Source organism: Eschrichtius robustus, chromosome 6 (genome assembly GCF_028021215.1).
Source record: "Eschrichtius robustus isolate mEscRob2 chromosome 6, mEscRob2.pri, whole genome shotgun sequence".
Lineage (NCBI taxonomy): Eukaryota > Metazoa > Chordata > Mammalia > Artiodactyla > Eschrichtiidae > Eschrichtius > Eschrichtius robustus.
Window position 1 is genome coordinate 100,811,543 of NC_090829.1, and position 20,789 is coordinate 100,832,331.

The following is a 20,789-nucleotide window of genomic DNA, read 5'->3' on the forward strand; positions in this document are numbered from 1 at the left end:
TCATTCAGTTTGAGGCATTCTATTTCAAGGCTAAGGCTTTTAGTCCTCATCTGAGTGAGTGAGAGGTGACAAGGAATTTCTAAAGGTTCTGGAAGAGATAATAAACTGCACTGTGTTAAGGTGGGTGGAGAGGGAAGGGAAGTAGAGAGAGACCATTCGGGAGCCTACTTACTATACGTGGAATAGACGTTTTTATAGATCACATAGCTGGTATTTCTTAGGAATTAATATTTACTCTGTGGTGTTCATAAATTGTCCATTTATGTATACCTAGGAATGTCAAATTTTTCTGATGCAAAAAGATAGTGCAGGTATGATGAAACGAAAAACTTGAATGTTTCATTGGTAAGTTGATATATAAATGGTTGCTTTTTCATTAAATCAAGTTTCTGAAGATGCTGTTATCTTTTTAAAAGATGACTTGAGTGGTTATTTGCTGCACACAAGTAGTAATCTGTGAGCACTATAATGAAATATGTTCATCCTACATTGCATGTGTATATATATTTATCTGTATCTCATAACTTTTTGCCAGAAGGATTCTTTAGTGTTCTATAAATTTCACTTAAGCACTGAGGCATTAAGATTTTTCTTGGTGTTGACCTTTGGTATTGGAAAACCCTCCTAGTATTGAAGTGCTCAATATTTTGGTGTTGACGACTTGGCTTTGTTTTTTTTTTAAGGACGAAACTCGAGAAAAGATGGTTTACATCTATCATTCCTTAAAGAATAGGCGAGAGACACACATGATGGGAAATGAGGAAACAGAGGTTTGTTCCAACCTAAAATGCATGTCTTTCCTGTGATTTGGTGGTGGCTGGGAAGAATCTGTTACCTTTGATTTATGGGTAATGACATTTTTTATGACTGCAGTGTGGACTTAACATTTCACAAATTGACAGCCCTTGCACAAGGATGATTAAGTCAGTCAGACATTTCTGTGCTATATATACCCGCTTTAAAAGGTACTAGGACCTGTGGCCCAGTAGGAAAGGTGTAACAAATGTGAAAGCGTTTCAAATGATTAATATTTCTTACTCTATAAAATAGAATACCTTTCATGAAGTCTGAGTTTTCATATGGGAATTAGCAACTTTTGTAAGTTATCTAATAGTTTTTGTAAGTAGCTTATCTGAAACAAGTTTCATACTTGTGAAGGATATCAGTAATGATGTATTGAGAATTATGGAAAATGCCACCTAAGTGACTAAATGGTTTATCTGTCTTTTTTCAGTCTCATGGACTTCGCTTTCCTTTATCACATATCGATGCACTGAAGCAAATTTGGAACAGTTCAGCTATTTCTGTCAAGGACCTGAAACTTACTACAGATGAGGAAAAGCAAAGCCTGGTATTATCCCTCTGGACAGAATGTTTAATCCAAGTAGTCTAGTGCCTTTGCTTCTTTTTTAATATGTATATATAAAATAGTAGACACTTGATTCTGCAAAGATTTACGTGCTAGGGAGCCCCTGTTGCTTTGAACCAAGGACATAATGAATGTAACTTTCCTTACCTGTGTATCTAGTAACATAACATGAGACCTACCTGTTACAGGTGACCAGTTGGCCGTATGTACTAACAGAGGTACATAGAAGAAAGAACAGCAAATTACTAAATGTCCCAGAAGGTGACAAAAACCATACTTCTTGACAAGTTTATTTAATCCAGTGTGGTAGAAAAGGCACAGCTCAATAAATGTATCATTTAAATTTAAATGTCGTTACCTGGCTTTGTCTTTGTTCTTTGGAAGAAACAACTTCTTTAAAGAGCCTCACTGGCTCTAGAAAAATTTTAAACAATTAACATGAATTTTTTAACTTGGTTTTTTACAGTGAAAATATACATACCTTTGTGTATACACAAGGCCTCCCATTAAAATAAAGTTAGTTAGTTACCCTATAACATCAATTTCTTTAAATAATCACTAACAGGCACGCACTCACATCTGTGGGCATAAAATAGTTTTACAGATGTTGCTTGAAAGATGACAAAAGAGCCTGAGACTGGAGGGAAGGAATAAAAAAGCCAATAATATTTACATGGAAAGACCAAGTCTCTATAAAAAATACTCAAAATAGTGGGTCTTTGAGTTCAAACAGTTCACTGTTACTTTACATTCTAAAGTGCATATAGGTTGATATTTTTAAAAATATCATTGGAGAATTTAATCTTTCTATATATAAAAATAGAGCAGACCTTTTTCTGCTTTCTGGCAAAAGTTGGAGATGAAGGGAACAGTTGTCTCAATGTAAGTTTAAAACCAACTCTCAGGAGGGAAAAATGCTTGAGAATTGTATAGTGATGGTGGTGATGATTACTTGAAACTAAGTCAAAGACATTATCCTCCCTGATTTTGCTTGAATGAAAGCTATTTAAAATGGGAGTGAAAAACTGAGTTTTCTGTCACATTTTGTAAAGTAAAATGGTATAGTCAAGGATCAAATACTACTTGGTCTTAATTTGAACATTTGAAATTTCCCTTTACTTCAGGCAAAGAAAAATTTGACTATTCTTACACGTAGGTGACAGAGTCTTTATAAACACTTCTTGAGGGTAGATCAGGTGAGGTCTCAGAACCAGGATAGGTTAAGCCCTGGTTACAGTCTTGTCACCCAGAAGGGTGCAGTGCAAGGACAGCCGCGGGCTATTTGTGCTTTTTTAGTTTGAAGGACCGAGCAAAGAACAGCCACAGAAAACACTCCTATACTTGAGCCTTTTCCTTACAAAGCTGAGGTCCCTCCCTGGGGTCAGTTACAAGTGTGAATACTTACGGTGCTTCAGTTAGAAAAGCTTCAGTAGGGAACCTTCAATGTTTATCTAATACAGCAGCTTAATAGTAAGGTTTATTAAATATGTTTTCAGATATTGCTAAAAAAATTATTCATCTTTTTAAAAGTATGACTTGACCTATAGGACTCTGCTTCTCTGTGCCTTGCACTTAACACACACACACACACACACACACACACACACATCTACTAGGAGATTAATAACTAACACAGGATGACAGCATCACCAGTGTCCTATAATGGCTATCAGGAATAGGATTCGTGTTTGGTGGAAAGGAGAGAAAACAGACTTCAAGAAACTTGCTCACCGAAGCTGGAGATCAAGCAGGAGTAGAACCTTTCCCAGAAATTGTTAATGCATTCTTCATAGGAACACTGAATGACTGGCAAGAATATCTTGAGCTTTTCCATGGTTAAGAGCAGTAGTCTTCAAGGTTGGGGCAGAAGTTCATTCTGCTCAGTGATCCCAGAAGCATGAGGACAGGTAGCTTCCTTTTCACGGGGCATGAGGGTCCTTCTCCCTTTGCTCCCTCGCAGGGATGCTGCAGATTCTCTCACAATATTTCAATGTCCCATTTCTGTGTTTCTTCTCCCTCCAGGGGCTCATTTACAATTACGTGAGTTTTGTCATAATAATTTCCTCCTAAAACAGAAATTCCAAAAGGAAAGATCATTTGTTCACACAGGTGCTTAGCAGTGTCACAGTTTTCACAAGCTTTTGCTCAGCCCACTCACTGTTGGGGTAGATTAATATGTCGTTTGTAAAGCGGTCTGAAATGGGAAACTGAGGTTACACAGGCGTAGCTATTCTTCACCTCAAATCAGACATTATGACTGACTGCAAAGCTAAGAGGTGTGTCTAACAGATGTCTGCATAAGCGGCGCGCCCTAACAATGGGACTCTTAAGGATACAGCGCTCTGAGAGTGCCCTAGCTCAGTGTCAGGCACTGGCTTTTAGTTTCTACACCAAGAGTGGCTATGACTACCTCAATTAAAGCAACAGCACTGAACAAATATTGGCCCTGACCTTGCTGAACTCAAAAACAAGTTTAAATGGTAAATTTAAAGGACCATAAATGTTAAGGGCCACAGTAATTCACAACAGAAAGTGAGAAATATTTCTTTAGGAAATGGATGACATTTTATGGTTGATGATGCTTCAAATTTAGAAATGTTCTCAAAGATCATGTAGAAAATGAAAATTTTACAACTGTACTGATAAACAAAAACCTTTGTAGGCTTGGTCCTTAGGCTTTTCCTTGATCCGTAGATACCTAATTGTTTTGTTTGTTAAAATGGCGTATCTTGACTTTTTCAAGCATAATTAAAAATGATTTAATATTTCCCTTGTGCGTAAGGCCTTCTTTTACCCATAAGGAGGAGGAGGCTTGGAATTTAAAATGAATATCCAAGGACACAGAACACTGGGTTTCATCACAGGCCTACCTTTAACATCAAGGACAAGTTGGTCACTGAGGTAGGAGCTGATGGTCCCATTTTTGTTCAGTCTCCACTTCTGCCTGAACTGCCCATGTTCAGTCCATAGGGCAACTTTAGCTCCAGGTATGTCTCGACCACCAATCACATCGAGACATGTGTCACTGGCCTAAAAGGGTCAAGAAATAAATTGGCAGTACTGTGTTTACTAAAATCAATTGGATTGGGCCCCTTTTCTTTCATGTGAGCAGATCAGAGACATGACTGTCTAATCTAAAAAGAAAACTAGCATAATTATAAATTCAGTCAACTTTTTAAGTCTTCTTTATGGCTGAGGGAAGGAGATGGTATGGAAATAAACGTACTGAACTAGAGGTACTTGTTTTTAAAAGGATGGTCTGGATCTGACAACAGATGGTCAAAGGTTTGTTGAATTACAATTAAATGCTGAATCTCTGTTAGCTTAAATGTGTAAGGTCGAGCCTGTTTTTCTTACAAAAACATTGGGTGATGTGCTAGATACCCAGACAATAATTAGTTTTAAGTGCTTTTCATTTTTGTTGAAGCATGAGAAAATGGTCGATAATCCACTGGTGATATAATAAAATTGGTGTCTTATTCCCCACAGCATCAAACATAATGGAAGGGTTGCAGAAAAACAAAGAAACCTAAATTTTATTTTCTAAGCTTCCTCCAAAAAACAGCAGCTTTCTTCTACCTTCATTGTATGTTTTGAAGATGAGGAGGCTTCAACATGTTTGGAATCACAAAGACAGCTAAATTAATCTGGGCCACAGAGTGTAAGGAACGTCTCACAAAAGCACATTGTCGGGGCTTCCCTGGTGGCGCAGTGGTTGAGAATCTGCCTGCCAATGCAGGGGACACGGGTTCGAGCCCTGGTCTGGGAAGATCCCACATGCCGCGGAGCAACTAGGCCCGTGAGCCACAACTACTGAGCCTGCGCGTCTGGAGCCTGTGCTCCGCAACAAGAGAGGCCGCGATAGTGAGAGGCCCACACACCGCGATGAAGAGTGGCCCCCGCTCGCCATAACTAGAGAAAGCCCTCGCACAGAAATGAAGACCCAACACAGCGAAAAATAGATAATAAATAAATTTTAAAAATTAAAAAAAAAAAAAAGCACATTGTCCATTTGGGTACAGTGAGTTTTATCACTGGTTTAAAAAACCATTTAGGAATATCCATAGTATGTGTTAGTCTTACTTTTTACTTTAAAATAGAGAATTTTTTGATGTAGAAAATCTAGTTTCTAAGTCCATTTCACCTAGATACTTCAGTAATATATATGTCAATGTTCTTATAATTACGCAAAACACTGTTGATAGGAAATTGCATTATTTTATCATGCCATTTGATTTGGCAAGATTCTGGTTTCCAAACGAAAAAGACCAAAGACCGAAAAGCGGGGTATACTATCAGTGGGGTTGGTTACCTTGGATTTAAAGAGTCCTCGACAGTAGTGCCAGATCTGAGTATTCTTCCCACTGTAGGGAGAAATGCACACAGATGTTGCCCTTGTGTCAGCTACATTTCCAGTGACTGTCAGATACTCATCCTGGGCTCGGTTCTTTATTCTAATGTACACTGCAGGCTGTGACGGGAGGAACAGAGACATTTTGAAAAAACCTTTTGAATCTGGAAATCCATCTTTCCAAAGGAGAGCTTGAGGGGGATGTGAGAGGTAACAGAATTTAGCTTATTTATATCTGTTTCACTTTAGCAGATGTGTGTAAATTAATACTTTCTATTAACAAATCCTTATACCACAGAACACACAGCTTAAATTGTACAGTCTCTATTATATTTTTTCTGAAATACACTCTTTTGGAAGGGTGAAAGGTAATACTTTCATTCACTCACACTCCATTATGGCAAGGGGCGGTGCAGAATTAGGGACTTAATGAGGTTCATTCCCTAACTACTATGTCCTAGCTGGCCTGAGGAAGGCAGAGGAGTAGGAGTAAGGGCAGGGTACTGCCTACATGGATGTAACAACAACTTAGCAGAGACAGTACAATAATCAGACATACTGGCTTGAGCGATGATTAAGTGCCAAATGAATGCTATGGGAGGTCTTGAAAAACCCAGGTAGCTGAGGGCCTTAGTAGCACTGGTAATTTCTTTGTTTATATTTATACTTTGTTGACCTTAATATTTCAAGGAAAGAGACCATGCATGTAGGTGATCACTATGTAGGTATTCAACAACTGGGTAACAAAGGACTTCATCTCCTGGGCCTGGAATATATACAAGAAGTTTTCAAATAAAATATTAAATCTGAGACTTGCCTCTATGGATAACAGTTATTATTTATTGAGACTTAGTCCTAAATGCTTTCTAGGCCACAGTAATATCATCTGTCAGAATTAATGACCAGAACAACCCCTCAAGAAAGTACAATTATGACCCGCATTTTTACAAATAAGGGTGACGCAGATAAGGAAGAGCCAGGTTTGTCCGCACCAAAACACTCCCTCTTCACCCTGATGCTCTAAGGCCTGTGCAGAAATGCACTAGTTACTCTTAGACACAGGGAATGAGACCGATTCCAAAAGTGGCAGTGAAATAAGATGACAAGAGGACACAGCACATGACTGAAGCTCCACAGAAACTATTCTTTCAGCCCCAGGACTTAGTCTGCCAGTCTTAATGTAATATAACACAGGACACCCAACATCCCCAACTTGGGTCAGGTGTTGGCATCCCAATTACAACCCTGTCAAATAATAGTAACACATGATCTGTTATTTAACAAAAGAGCACTTTCACTCTGAGAAATGTAAGAGCTAGGTAAATTCAACAAGGTATCATGGTAAACCCACCAATGAATATTCTGTTTTGAAACTTAAGATGGGTCAACATGAGACCAGTTAAAGTTTGCCTTCCTAAGGAAATAAACATTCGGAGCACTTGAATGAGCAAATAGAAAGACATTTTTTTTTTTTAATCTGGTAATTTAAAACAGGTGAAAAAGACCTCTACTAGGCAAAATGTTTTATGTGTTTCAAACCACTACTTCCACATTCATAGTGCAACAGTAGGTACTTAAATTCCTATAATTCAAAAGTCTATAAATCATATAATTCTATAAATTTCCCACTGCAATTAATTCTGGACGCTTCACTACATTCTTTGCTACAGTTTCCTTACCTTATATATATAAGAAAACAGGTGTGACCTTCACAGAGGAGAGGGTTCCAATTATGTTAGGACCAAACATCACAGTTTTAATCCATTAACTCAAACAAGATACTAATTACCCTTATTACACACTTGTAGTCTGACTCCTCTGTAATTATACATTAAAACACTGATATGCAGTATAAGTGCCTTAGTGACTTCCTAATTCCCCACCTCAAAGAGGATCACATTTCAATGATTTCTGAATTTCTAAACAAGAATATGAACTAAAGCAGTGCCAAGAGCTTTACCAAAAAGGAAATAGGACCCATAATACTATTTTAGAAACCTAGAATTCCTTTGCTGCGTTTCAAAGCTGTGGCCTAAATAAACAAAGGGAAAATAATCTATTAAAATATTATTTTGAAATTAAACGTTTAACCAGGAATAATTTCCCCAAGCACAATGCAAGGAGAATAATATATAATGTTAATTGTCAAAAACCTATGTAAAATCAGAGGCTACTACTCTAGCTATCCTTTATCTCAGGGCCCTGAACAACAGGCAGGGACATCCTTCCCCAGCAAGGAACCCCCTTTCAAAAGTGAGGGAAATGTTCTCAGCATCCTACTTGGCTTCTGAAGTTTCTAACAACATGGGACTAAGCGTGATTATATAGTCGGTAAAAGCTAAACTGAAATCCCACTTCAGAAGAGCTTTTTCCCCACGGCTTTTCAGGGCGGTTACCCATCATCCCATGTGACAGGACTGAGGAATAAGCAAGATGTGAGGGTCAGGAAATCCTGTACCACACGCTCTGCCAAGAAAGCACACTGATGTTTAGTATCCCTCAGTCGGGCATCTCTGGTTCTCTCAAAGGACATGGTGAATAAAGAACCTTTCAAAATAAATGTGTTACCACAGCAATATGAGCCACATGTTGTGTCAGTCTCTTATTTAACCCTCACAATGATACTGAGAGGTAAGCAATGTGATCACTGTTTCACCAGTGAGGAATCTGAGGTGCCAAGAAATGAAGTGACTCACCCAAAGTCATACTGCTTCTGAGTGGCAGAGCTAGGATTTGAACCAACAGAACCAGAGTGGTAGGGATGAGCATGGTGTGTGCACGTGTGTACATGCCTCTGTGTGTGTGTGTGTGTGTGTGTGTGTGTGTGTGAGACAGAGCGAGAGAGAGAAGGGGGCAGCAATACCAATAATTAGGGTAACTTTATTGGCTACCATTTATTTACCACTTATATGTCAGACCTGAAAATCAGAGACTCGGCATTTATACCCACTATGCTACCTACACTCAGCTCAGTGCCTGAAGTATATGGTACCACACTGTAAATGCTTCTCTTATTTTGGAGGAAAGTAGGGTGTGGTTGTTTTAAGAACACAGATGTTAGAGCATAATAGGTATGGGTTCAAATCCTGCTTCTGACACTTGGATGACTTTTGCCAATTTGCTTTCTCTCTCTGAGCCTTGTTTTTCCTTCTAGAAAACAGGAATACAGTTGACCTTTAGACAATGCAGGGGTGAAGGGCACCAACCCTCTGCACAGTTGAAAATCTGAGCATAACTTATAGTCGGCCCTCTGTATCCTCGGTTCCACATCTGTGGATTCAACCAACCTCGGATCACTGTAGTACTGTAGTGCCGTAGTAGTTATTGGAAAAATTGGAGTATAAGTGGACCCACCTATTTCAAACCCATGTTCAAGAGTCAACTGTAATAACTCCTACCCTAAAGGACTATTGTTGGAATCAAGTGTGAAAGTGTTTCTAAAGGGTTCAGAGAAGTACAAATGGCATATCCGTTGGCCACAGTACCCCTAAAGCCTAGCATGGGTTCCTAGCCTCCGTGAAACCTCCCACCACTCCCACACATGTTCATGCTTCCTTCCTCTGAATCAGGCATTGCCTGTGGCTTTTAGATGATTACACACTGTTTTGCACTTTTCTGAGCTTTTAATTTTTTAAAAAAGTGTTAGTACAACTTTTAAAGGTTACTTTCCATTTACAGTTATTACAAAATATTGGCTGTATTTCCCGTGTTGTACCATACATCCTTGGGCCTATCTTACAGCCAGTAGTCTCTACTTCCTACTCCCCATCCCCTATATGTTACCCCTCCCCAGTCTCCCCACTGGTAACCACTAGTTTGTTCTCTATATCTGTGCATCTGCTTCTTTTCTGTTATATTCACTAGTTTGTTGTATTTTTTAGATTCCACATGTAAGTGATATCATACAGTATTTGTCTTTCTCTGACTTATTTCACCAAGCATAATGCCCTCCAAGTCCAACCATGTTGCTGCAAATGGCAAAATTTCATTCTTTTGTATGGCTGAGTAGTATTTCATCGTGTGTGTGTGTGTGTGTGTGTGTGTGTGTGTGTGTGTATACACACACACACACACACACATCACGTCTTCTTTAACCATTCATCTGTTGATGGACACTTAGGTTGCTTCCATATCTTGGCAACTGTAAATAATGCTGCTATGAACATTGGGGTGCACGTACCTTTTTGAATTAATGTTTTTGGTTTTTTTGGACATATACCCAGGAGTGGAATTGCTGGGTCATATGGTAGTTCTATTTTTAGTTTTTTGAAAAACCTCCATACTGTTTTCCACAGTGGCTGCACCAATTTACATTCCCACCAACAGTGTACAAGGGTTCCCTTTTCTCCACATCCTTGTCAACATTTCTTTTTTGTCTTCTTTTTGATAATAGCCATTCTGACAGGTGTGACGTGATATCCCATTGTGGTTTTAATTTGCATTTCTCTGATGGTTAGTGATGTTGAACATCTTTTCAGGTGGCTGTTGGCCATCTGCACTTCCTCTTTGTAAAAATGTCTGTTCAGTTCTTCTGCCCATTTTTAAATCAGGCTGTATGTTATTTGTGTTGAGCTATACAAGCTGTTTTTATGTGTTGTATATTAATCCCTTATCAGTCATATCATTTGCAAACATTTTCTTCCATTCAGTAGATTACCTTTTCATTTTGTTGATGATTTCTTTTGTTTTGCAAAAGCTTTTACGTTTAATTAGGTCCCATTTATTTTTGCTTTTATTTCCTTTATTTTAGGAGATGGATCCAAAAAAATATTGCTGTGATTTATGTCAGAGTGTTCTGCCTATGTTTTCCTCTAGGGGTTTTATACTATCCAGTATTATATTTAGGTCTTTAATCCATTTTGCATTTATTTTTGTATATGGTGTTAGAGAATGTTCTACTTTGATTTTTTTATGGGTAGCTCTCCAGTTTTCCCAGCACCACTTATTGAAGAGGCTGTCTTTTCTCCATTACATATTCTTGCCTCCTTTGTCATAGAATGACTGTAGGTGCATGGGTTTATTTCTGGGGTCTCTATCCTATTCCACTGATGTATGTGTCTGTTTGTGTGCCAGTACCATAATGCTTTGATTACTGTAGCTTTGTACAATAGTATAGTCCGAAGTCAGGGAGTGTGATGCCTCCAGCTCAGTTCTTTCTCAAAATTGCTTTGGCTATTCGGGGGTCTTTTGCTTCCATTATACATTTTAAAATTATTTGTTCTAGTTCCTTGAAAAATGCCATTGGTATTTTGACAGGGATTGCATTGAATATGTTGATTGCTTTAGGAATACTGATTCATCCAATCCAACAACACGGTAAATCTCTCCATCTGTTTGTGTTGTCTTCAATTTCTTTCATCAGTGTCTTAAGGTTTTCCAAATACAGGTCTTTTGCCTCCTTAGGTAAGTTTATTCCTACGTGTTTTCTTCTTTTTGATGCAATGGTAAATGGGATTGTTTCTTTACTTTCTTTTTCTGATAGTTCATTGTTAGTGTATAGAAATGCAACAAATTCCAGCATACTAATCTTGGATCCTGCAACTTTACTGAATTCATTGATAAGCTCTAGTATTCTGGTGGTGTCTTTAGGATCTTCTTTGTATAGTATCATGTCATCTGCAAACAGTGACAATTTTACTTCTTTCCAATTTGGATTCATTTTATTTCTTTTTTTGTCTGATTGCTGTGGCTAGGACTCCCAATACTGTGTTGAATAAAAGTGGCGAGAGTGGACATCCTTATCTTGTTCCTGATCTTAGAGGAAATTTTTTCAGCTCTTCATCCTTGAGTATAATGTTAGCTGTGGGTTTGTCATATATGGCCTTTATTATGTTATGTTCCCTCTGCGCCCACTTTCTGGAGAGTTTCTATTGTAAATGGATGTTGAATTTTGTCAAAAGCTTTTTCTATATCTGTTGAGGTGAACATATGCTTTTTTATTCTTTAATTTGTTGGTGTGGTATATCACATTGATTGATTTGCAGATACTGAAAAATCCTTCCATCCCTGGGATAAATCCCACTTGATGGTTTGATAGTATTTTGTTGAGGCTTTTTGCATGTATGTTCATTAGTGATACTGGCCTGTAATTTTCTTTTTCTGTGTGATGTCTTTGTCTGGTTTGGGTATCGGGGTGATGCTGGCCTCAGAGAATGAGTTTGGAACTGTTCCTTCCTCTGCAATTTTTTGGAATAGTTTCAGAAGGATAGGTGTTAGCTCTTCTCTAAATATTTGGTAGAATTCACCTGTGAAGCCGTCTAGTCCTGGACTTTTGTTTGTTGGGAGTTTTCAAATTACTGATTCAATTTCATTGCTGGTAATTGGTCTGTTCATATTTTCTATTTCTTCCTGCTTCAGTCTTGGGAGATTATACCTTTCTAAAAATTTGTCCATTTCTTCCAGGTTATCCATTTTATTGGCAGATAGTTGCTTGTAGTAGTCTCCTATGAGCCTCTGTATTTCTGTGGTGTTGGCTGTAACTTCTTTTTCACTTCTGATTTTATTGATTTGGGTCCTCTCCCCTTTTTTTTTTCCTGATGAGTCTAGCTAAAGGTTTATCAAAGAACCAGCTTTTAGTTTCATTGATCTTTTCTATTGTGCTTTTAGTCTCTATTTCATTTATTTCTGCTCTGATCTTTATGATTTCTTTCCTTCTACTAACTTTGGGTTTTGTTTCTTCTTTCTTTAGTTGCTTTAGACATAAGGTTTAGGTTGTTTGAGATTTTTCTTGTTTCCTGAGGTAAGCCTGTATCTCTGTAAACTTCCCTCTTAGAACTGCTTTTGCTGTGTCCCATAGGTTTTGGATTGTTGTGTTTTCATTTTCATTTGTCCCTAGGTATTTTTTGATTTCATCTTTGATTTCTTCAGTGATCCATTGGTTGTTTAGTTGTTTAGCCTTGTTTAGCCTTCACAGGCTTGTGTTTTTTTGCAGTTTTTTTCTTGCAGCTGATTTCTACTCTCATAGCATGGTGGTCGGAAAAGATACTTGATATGATTTAAATTTTCTTAAATTTACCGAGGCTTGTTTTGTGGCCTAGTGTGTGATATATCCTGGAGAATGTTCCAGGTATACTTGGAAAAGAATGTGTATTTTGCTGCTTTTGGATGGAATACTCTCTATGTATCAATTAAATCTATTTGGTCTAATGTGTCACTTAAGGTCAGTGTTTCCTTACTGATTTTCTGTCTGGATGATCTGTCCATTGATGTGAATGGGGTATTAAAGTCCCCTACTATTATTGTGTTACTGTCAATTTCTCGTTTTATGTTTGTTAATATTTACCTCATATATTGAGGTGCTCCTATGTTGGGTGCATATATATTTACAATTGTTATGTCATCTTCTTGGATTGATCCCTTGATCATTATATAGTGTCCTTCTTTGTCATTGATCATTATATAGTGTCCTTTGTCTCTTGTAACAGTATTTTAAAGTCTTATTTTGTCTAATGTAAGTATTGCTACCCTGGCTTTCTTTTGATCTCCACTTGCATGGAATACCATTTTCCAAACCCTCACTTTTGGTCTGTATGTGTCTCTAGATCTAAAGTGAGTCTCTTGTAGACAGCATATATACAGGTCTTGTTTTTGTATCCATTCAGCCACTCTGTGTCTTTAGGTTGGAGCATTTAGTCAGTTTACATTTAAGGTAATTATCGATATGTATGTTCTTACTGCCATTTTGTTAACTGTTTTGGATTTGTTTTTGTAGGCCCTTTTCTCCCCGTTTTTCTTCTTTTGTTCTCTTCTAATGTGATTTGATGACTATCTTTAGTGTTATGTTTGGATTCATTTTTCCTTTTTGTGTGTATACCTGTTGTAGATTTTTGGTTTATGGTTACCATTAGGTATTTATATAGCAGTCTATATATATAAATGATTGTTTTAAGTTGCTGATCTCTTAATCTCAAATGCATTTTAACGAGCCTCTATTTGTACTCTCCTCCCCTTATGATTACTGTTTTTGATGTCATGTTTTACACCTAATTGTTTTGTGTATCCCTTAACTGCTTATTGTGGATATAGATGATTTTACTTTTGCTTTTTAACCTCCCTACTAGCTTTGTGTATGGATGATTTCCTACCTTTACTGCTTGTTTGCCTTTACCGGTGAGCTTCTTCATTTCATAATTTTCTTGTTTCTTGTTGTGGCCTTTTCTTTTTTGCCTAGAGAAGTTCCTCTAACATTTGTTGTAAAGCTGGTTTGGTTGTGCTGAACTCTTTTAGCTTTTGCTTGTCTGTAGAGATTTTGATTTCGCCATCAAATATGAACAAGAACCTTGATGGGTGGAGTATACTTGCTTGTAGGTTTTTCCCTTTCATCACTTTAAATATATCATGCCACTTCCTTCTGGCCTGCAGAGTTTCTGCTGAAAAATCAGCTGATAGCTTTATGGGAGTTCCCTTGTATGTTATTTGTTGCTTTTCCCTCATTGCTTTTAATATTCTCTCTTTATCCTTAATTTTTGTCATTTTAATTACAATGTGTCTTGGTATGTTCCTCTTTGGGTTAATCCTGTATTGGACTCTCTGTGCTTCCTGGACTAGAGTGACTGTTTCTTTCTCCAGGTTAGGGAAGTTTTCAGCTATGATGTCTCAAATATTTTCTCAGGCCCTTTCTCCTGCTCTTATCCTTCTGGGACCCCTACAATGTAAATATTAGCGTGCTTGATGTTGTACCAGAGGGCTCTTATACTGTCCTCATTTCTTTTCTCTTTTCTTCTTTTGTTTAGCGTCAGTGATTTCCACTACTCTGTCTTCCAGCTCACTGATCCGTTTGCCACCTACCTCTTTGAGAGGCTCTCCAAGACCAGCAGGTAGGTCTGGCCCAGGTTCTTATCAAATTACTGCTTTTGCCCTGGGCATCGTGTATGAGATTTTGTTTGCACCATTTAAGAGTGACACCTCTATTTCCCCCCGTCCTGTGGGGCTCCCGAAATTAAGCCCCACTGGCCTTCAAAGCCAAATGCTCTGGGGGATCATCTTCCTGGTGCAGGACCCCCAGGCTGGTGAGCCCAATGTAGGGCTCAGAACCCTCACTCCTTTGGGAGAACCTCTGCGATATAATTATTCTCCAGGTTTTGGGTCACCCACTCAGGGGTATGTGATTTGATTATATTGCAAGTCTGTCCCTCCTACTCGTTGTGGTTCCTTCTATATGTCTTTAGTTATAGAATATCTTTTCTGGTAGGTTCCAGTCTTTTTCATCGATGGTTGTTCTGCAGATCGTTGTGATTTTGGTGTGCTTGTGAGAGGAGGTGAGCTCAGGGTCTTTCTAGTCTGCCATCTTGGCCCCTCCCCATTTTGCAGTTTATATTACTGCTTTGAGTTGGACATGTTTTTTACCCAACAAAAATGTAAGCTCCAAGAAGGCCAAAATCATGTCTACCCTTATATATCTTCCATAATTTTTCTGCATAATGTCAAACATTCACTTATCCATTTATACATTCATTCCTTCATTAAACAAATAGTCCCTGAGTTCCTACAATGTGCCAGACATTGTGACAGGGTAGAGTAATAAGCAAAATATGCACAGCCCCTGCCTTCATGGGGCTTGTAGTAGAGTGAGAAAGTGCCCAATCCAACAACAACTATGTCATTACAAACTGCAGGCAGTGTCTTGTAGAAAAAGAACCAGGTCTTTAAGGATGTAATTTGGATTTAGGGAGAGAGTGAAAGAGGCTTCCTGGAGGACCTGACACTACAGATGAACTTAGAAGGAGAAGTAAGAACTAGCTAGGCAAAGAATGAGGGAAGAAACTTCTAGACAGAGGGCAGAGCCTGTGTTAAGCGTGGGAAAACACTCTGTGCACTGGTGTATGTGACAGCCATGCGTGTGAGTGGGAGATGATGAGAGATGAGGCTGGAGAAGCCAGGGGGAGCCAGATCACACAGGACACGTTGAAGAGATTAGACTATATCCAAAGTGCAGTGGGAAGCTTTTGAATAGAAGACTGACAAGCAGTAGGTGTGCAATAAATACTATGTTAATTAAATTGCCAGGATCCATCCTGAGTATTACGTAAGTGGGGGGAAAAAGCCAAGTACTTAGGAAGTAAAACTAGTGCACTCTCAGAGTTCATTCTTCTTTCCACTGCTTGCCACAGAGCTTATGATACTTATTTTCCCATGAAAAGACAACAAGGTCAATAAGACTCTGGACTCAAAGCTAAAACCCAGTGCTGACCTTAGGTACAATTTTATGAATTAGTTAAAATCTATAAAATCCCTATCCTAATCAGATCCTCCCATAACATAAATGGCAAACTAAATTAAATGGTCCATAGTTCAGATGCTGTCGTTTTTGACATTCCTACTAACAAATGGAGCAGCTATTTTGGATCGTATGGTTCTCTTCTCCTTACCTGCTTCATAGGACGGAGGGAACCAATTGTTTTCCATCCACTGAATGCTGTCCAATTCGGGATCTCATTAGGCTTGAGTAGGATTTGTCTTCCTAAGAAATTGGGTCCTTCATAAGCTATCCACCTATATGAGAACAGGAAAGAAAAAAAATGGGATGCTTAAAACAGAAAGCAATCTCTTAACAAAAATACCTCTTACTATACCATATAGGGTTCCTTCTTTAAAACCTCCAGGTTTGTAGACTGTTTTTAAGAAAAAACATTGTGTAATTGTATATTTTAACGGAAAAAGCAGGGAGGACTAGGAGAAAGCCCACTGGACTGTGGCTTAGAAGATTTAGATTCATCAGGAATCTGGTTTTCTTACTTCCAAAACAAGGTTCCCTCCAGCTTTAGAATTCTTTGTTTCTTCGATAATACCAAGTTTTTTCCCTAACATTTTAACATTCAGAGATAGACCATAATTCCTCCCTAATTACCCAGTTAAAAACCACCTGTTTCCTCTCCACTCTTAGGCTCACTGTCCCACGTCCTTCACAGCCTCTCTGGACAGCTCCAGTGACCTCTGCAGACACACCTCCTTCCACAACAACTCCCAGCAAGGGCTACTTAAAACTATCCACAGAAATCTGGTCTGAACTCTTACTTCAAGGTCTAGCTCCTTTGCAAATACTTCTCAGGACCCCAGGGGCCTTCAAATCGGGCCAAGTTAAAGTGTGTCAAAGTGTGCAGGGCCTCAAGGTGAGTGTCTGGAGCCTGGAGACTCATTCAGTGGCACACAGCCACGCCCATTCCTTTCCGGATTGGCCTCGGCTGCTTCAGCACCACAATGGCAGGTTAAATGCTTGTGACAGAGGCAGGATAGCCAACAAACTGAAAAGACCACCTGGCCCCTACTGAAAAGGTTTGCTGAGCCCTGCTTGAGGTGGTTGTCAAGCTAAGGAGAATAAGCCGGGACCGCCAAGAGGATCTGAAATTCTCAGCAGGACTCCAGGTCATGGCATATGGTGCTTTCAGAAAGTATGCATGAAGACGAGGTGGCTGCCTTGCTTGGTTCAGACAAAGCCCCCTGCTCTCCACAGCCAAGATCAGGCTTGGCCAAATTACGAATGGATGAACGAGACATATGACCTTCCCTCTACCCCTTCTTGCCAACACAATCTAAACCATCAGATTGGTGCAGAGTCAGGACAGCATGACCATGGAGAGGCTGAGCCACCTCTCCAGCTTTGCAGATTCTTTTTAGACAGGCAGGGATGTCTCAGTTATAAAACCTAGGCAAGGGTTCAATAAACTATACCTCATTATATATTAATCTAATGAATTTCACAGTTGAAAAGCATTAACTTGGCCCCCATTACCACCACAGATCAGAGATGTGGCATAATACAGGGATTAAACAGAACAAAACAAAACTTGTCACTGAGGGCAGCTGGCTGTACATTAAGTAGTATTCTGGGAGCCATCTGTAGCCTAGGAAAACCTTCAGACAGCCTTCACTAGTCCTTACTCCATGTACCAATTCTCTTTTAGAGAATCCAGAACAGTGAGAGGCGGTACATAATAAACTAAAGAGAAGCAGTAAGAATGTTAAGGTAAAATGGCACCAGCTTTCTACAAAAGAGTGAAATAAGCTCGTGAGAAATTTCCAGAAGTAAGTCAATAACTACCAGTTCCACTTAGAAATGTAAAGAAAAGAAATGTATAAAAGTGCTGTGAGGGACTTCCCTGGTGGTGCAGTGGTTAAGAATCCGCCTGCCAATGCAGGGAACACGGGTTCGATCCCTGGTCCAGGAAGATCCCACAACTGCTGAGCCTGCACGCCGAGAGCCCATGCTCCGCAACAAGAGAAGCTATCACAATGAGAAGCACGTGCACCGCGAGGAAGAGCGGCCCCCGCTCACCACAACTAGAAAAAGCCTGCACGCAACAATGAAGACCCAAACGCAGCCAAAAATAAATAAATAAAATAAATAAATCTATTATTAAAAAAAGTGCTGTGAAAGTCCTATATCACAGGGATGTAGAATTCAGTTCAGAGTTAGTTAAGTGGTAAATGATATACTGGAATATAATATAGGCATTATTATGCTTAGAGAGAGTAAATCAATTTATGTTTAATAAACATCAAACCATGTGAAATGCTTTGCAGAAGAAAGTTTAAACTGCTGTACATGTGAATGATACAGAAACCACTTATTATAATAATTAACTCAGTTTTCAAATCAACTTATAGTCTCAGCTTTGTCTTTCATTATCCCCAGATAGTTTAACAAGGAGAGTTGATTATCACACAATTTCAAAGTCATAAGACATAAAAATAGGCATCTTTACATTAATCATTGAGAGCAATGTGTGTTCTTTCAGATGACTTTTGGTACCTAAACACCAAAGGTACAGGAGGAGGGGCAGGCTGACAGCCACTCTCAGAAATGGCCTGAGATGTAGATTTTCTAGGAAGCATTAGAGCTTCGACTTCAGGGCCTCTCCCTTGCAGGCCACTTACCATTTCTGTTCTGAATAAATCTGCAAGTTCATACCTAATTTATGTACCCATCATTTTTCATTTCTTTTCTTAGAGTCATCTCCCCAGATTGTAAAAGTGCAGGCCCCGCAAGACCTGGATCCACCGTGACTGACATCCTGAATGAACAGCACCTTTGGTAGGTGGGCTGGGTCAGCCAGGACATCCAGCCTGAAAATAACTGCCTTGGAGCAAACAGCTCTAGAATAAACAAGATGTCAAATCAAAACACAAAAAAATCCTATTAGTTTTAGTCACTTGTCATAAGCAGGCAATGGTCTCAACCAGTCAAAGTTGCTGGTTTAATTAGGTTTCTTCTGAAAGGAAAGTGGGCTCAAATTGTTACGGTCATCTGGTCCACCTTCTCTAGGACACATGTTCTGAACACATGGCAGCCCTTCTCTCCCAGCGGGCTCTTCTCCCAGACCACTGCCTGCTACTACATACTGGACACAGTCCACTGTCTTCTCTTATTTGAGAGAAACTACTATTATTACATGGAGAGAGAAAAGAAGGAGTAAGAGTACCATCAGACCAAGTAACAGCAGCAGTGGGGGAATAAAAAGCAACTGTGCAACTCTGTCCTACAAGAGTGACTGAAGCAGGCCAAGCCCTTGTCCCATACTTACAGGCCACTTTTTACCCACACAGACTGGGTGTAGAAGTGCAGGTCCTTGTTCAGAACAGAGTTCACAGCCTCTTCTAGATGTAACTCTCTCCCCTCACAATGTTCCAGAGCAAAAAGGCTAATGGAGGGTTCTTCAAAAACCTAACAGCACAGAAAAGAGAAAACATCACCATACACAGTGGCCACACCTCAGTGACATCCCAGTTAGAACGTAGGGTACCCTGGATCCACTGTTTCAAATGCAGTTTACTGCTCTACCCTCTAATGGCCTTACAGTCAAAGTGGCAGTGGTGAGACTAGATTCCATAAATAATTTTTATTCAATTTTTTTGTAAATTAAAATTGAAGTTTTAAAAAAGGAGCCTTGCTGTCATAATAAAAACGGAGACCTGGTTCCAATTACATATTAAGGTCTGGTTGTGCTGTAATACAGACCGCATTTTTGGTCCTGCCAATGCTTTTAGCTGGCCATAGAATAAACACAGAATGGAACAGCACTCTCATTTCCCAGGAGGTCACAGGAGCAGTCACTGAGAATACAAGACTTCTTGGCTCTAGGCTCTTAAGTATTCCCCCAACCCTCATGTCAGACAAGAATAGAATCAACTTTGCTCTTTCTCATTCATTGGTATATACAAGACACCATGTTAGGCAACTTTGGGGGGATGAGAAATCAAAACAAGTCACCATCCTTATGTTTGGGGCATTACTAACTAGAAGCTAAACTAGGAGAATTGCACAGATATTGGAATGTAATCCAGGGCAGAGAAGGATATGCCCTATGAAAGTACCCAGGGGAAGCCCAGACTCTTTTTAGCAGAAGGGTGCAGGAATCAAGGAAGCTTCACAGACATGGTAGTGTAGGAGCTCAGTCTCAAAAGATGCCATGGATCTGGAGAGGCCTATGGAGAATAAAGGGAAGGCACTCTGTGCAAAGATGGGAGACAGACACGCACGGGCCATGTTAGGGAAAACAGCAGGTAGACCTATGTAGCTAGAACACAGAGTCCAACAAGAAACAGTGCCGAGCGCTCCCGCTGTTTGCTACTGTGTATTGAGTTGCCTGCTTCTCCTTTACACTGACAGGGCAGAGGCAGATTTATTACCAACAGGGAGTCCTTGAAGGCTTTTGGGCAGAGGAGTAGGAAGGGGCTGAACTATGTGTAAGTTGGTACATGAGAAGCAGAGCACTGGGGGCAGAGACTGTGGACGTTCAGAGAACAGTAAATAAACAGTCCAACAACCAGCTCTCACAAGTGACCTGCAGATATACTTGCATAAGAGCAAAATGACTTATCAAAGCATTATTCCTGGCAGCAGTGTTTGGAATAGCAAAGGATGGTGAATGACTTAAACGTCCATCAAGTGGGCATGGGTTAAGTAAATTGTGGAGGAATTCTATACAGCTGTACAAAAGAATGAGATTCTTATGAAAGATCTCTAAGATATGTTCTTTAGTGGCAAAGACAAAGTTAAGAGTAGTGCAGAAGAGCATATTTCTTATGCTGCCATTTGTGTAGAGAAGGGAAAATTTATGTACACACACACAT

General features: G+C 39.4%; 2 protein-coding genes across 12 annotated transcripts in view; one reads left to right on the plus strand and one right to left on the minus strand.

Moving 5' to 3' along the window:
* Positions 1-4,898, plus strand: part of RIOX2 (ribosomal oxygenase 2) — a 30,407-nt gene extending 25,509 nt beyond the window's left edge. For 7 of the 10 annotated variants that reach the window (XM_068546888.1, XM_068546891.1, XM_068546889.1 and 4 more), the window contains 3 exons: positions 684-770; positions 1,235-1,351; positions 1,558-1,718. In XM_068546888.1, the coding sequence (XP_068402989.1) occupies positions 684-770; positions 1,235-1,351; positions 1,558-1,653 (300 nt within the window). In that variant the 3' untranslated portion in view covers positions 1,654-1,718. Of the gene's footprint in view, positions 1-683; positions 771-1,234; positions 1,719-4,858 lie in introns of those variants that run through there. The other 3 variants (XM_068546893.1, XM_068546894.1, XM_068546895.1) reach the window with 2 other exon arrangements.
* Positions 3,008-20,789, minus strand: part of CRYBG3 (crystallin beta-gamma domain containing 3) — a 105,459-nt gene continuing 87,677 nt past the window's right edge. For both annotated transcript variants that reach the window (XM_068546884.1, XM_068546885.1), the window contains 5 exons: positions 19,241-19,380; positions 16,088-16,211; positions 5,682-5,840; positions 4,240-4,399; positions 3,008-3,435 (listed from right to left, as the gene is read on the minus strand). In XM_068546884.1, the coding sequence (XP_068402985.1) occupies positions 3,347-3,435; positions 4,240-4,399; positions 5,682-5,840; positions 16,088-16,211; positions 19,241-19,380 (672 nt within the window). In that variant the 3' untranslated portion in view covers positions 3,008-3,346. The remainder of the gene's footprint in view (positions 3,436-4,239; positions 4,400-5,681; positions 5,841-16,087; positions 16,212-19,240; positions 19,381-20,789) is intronic.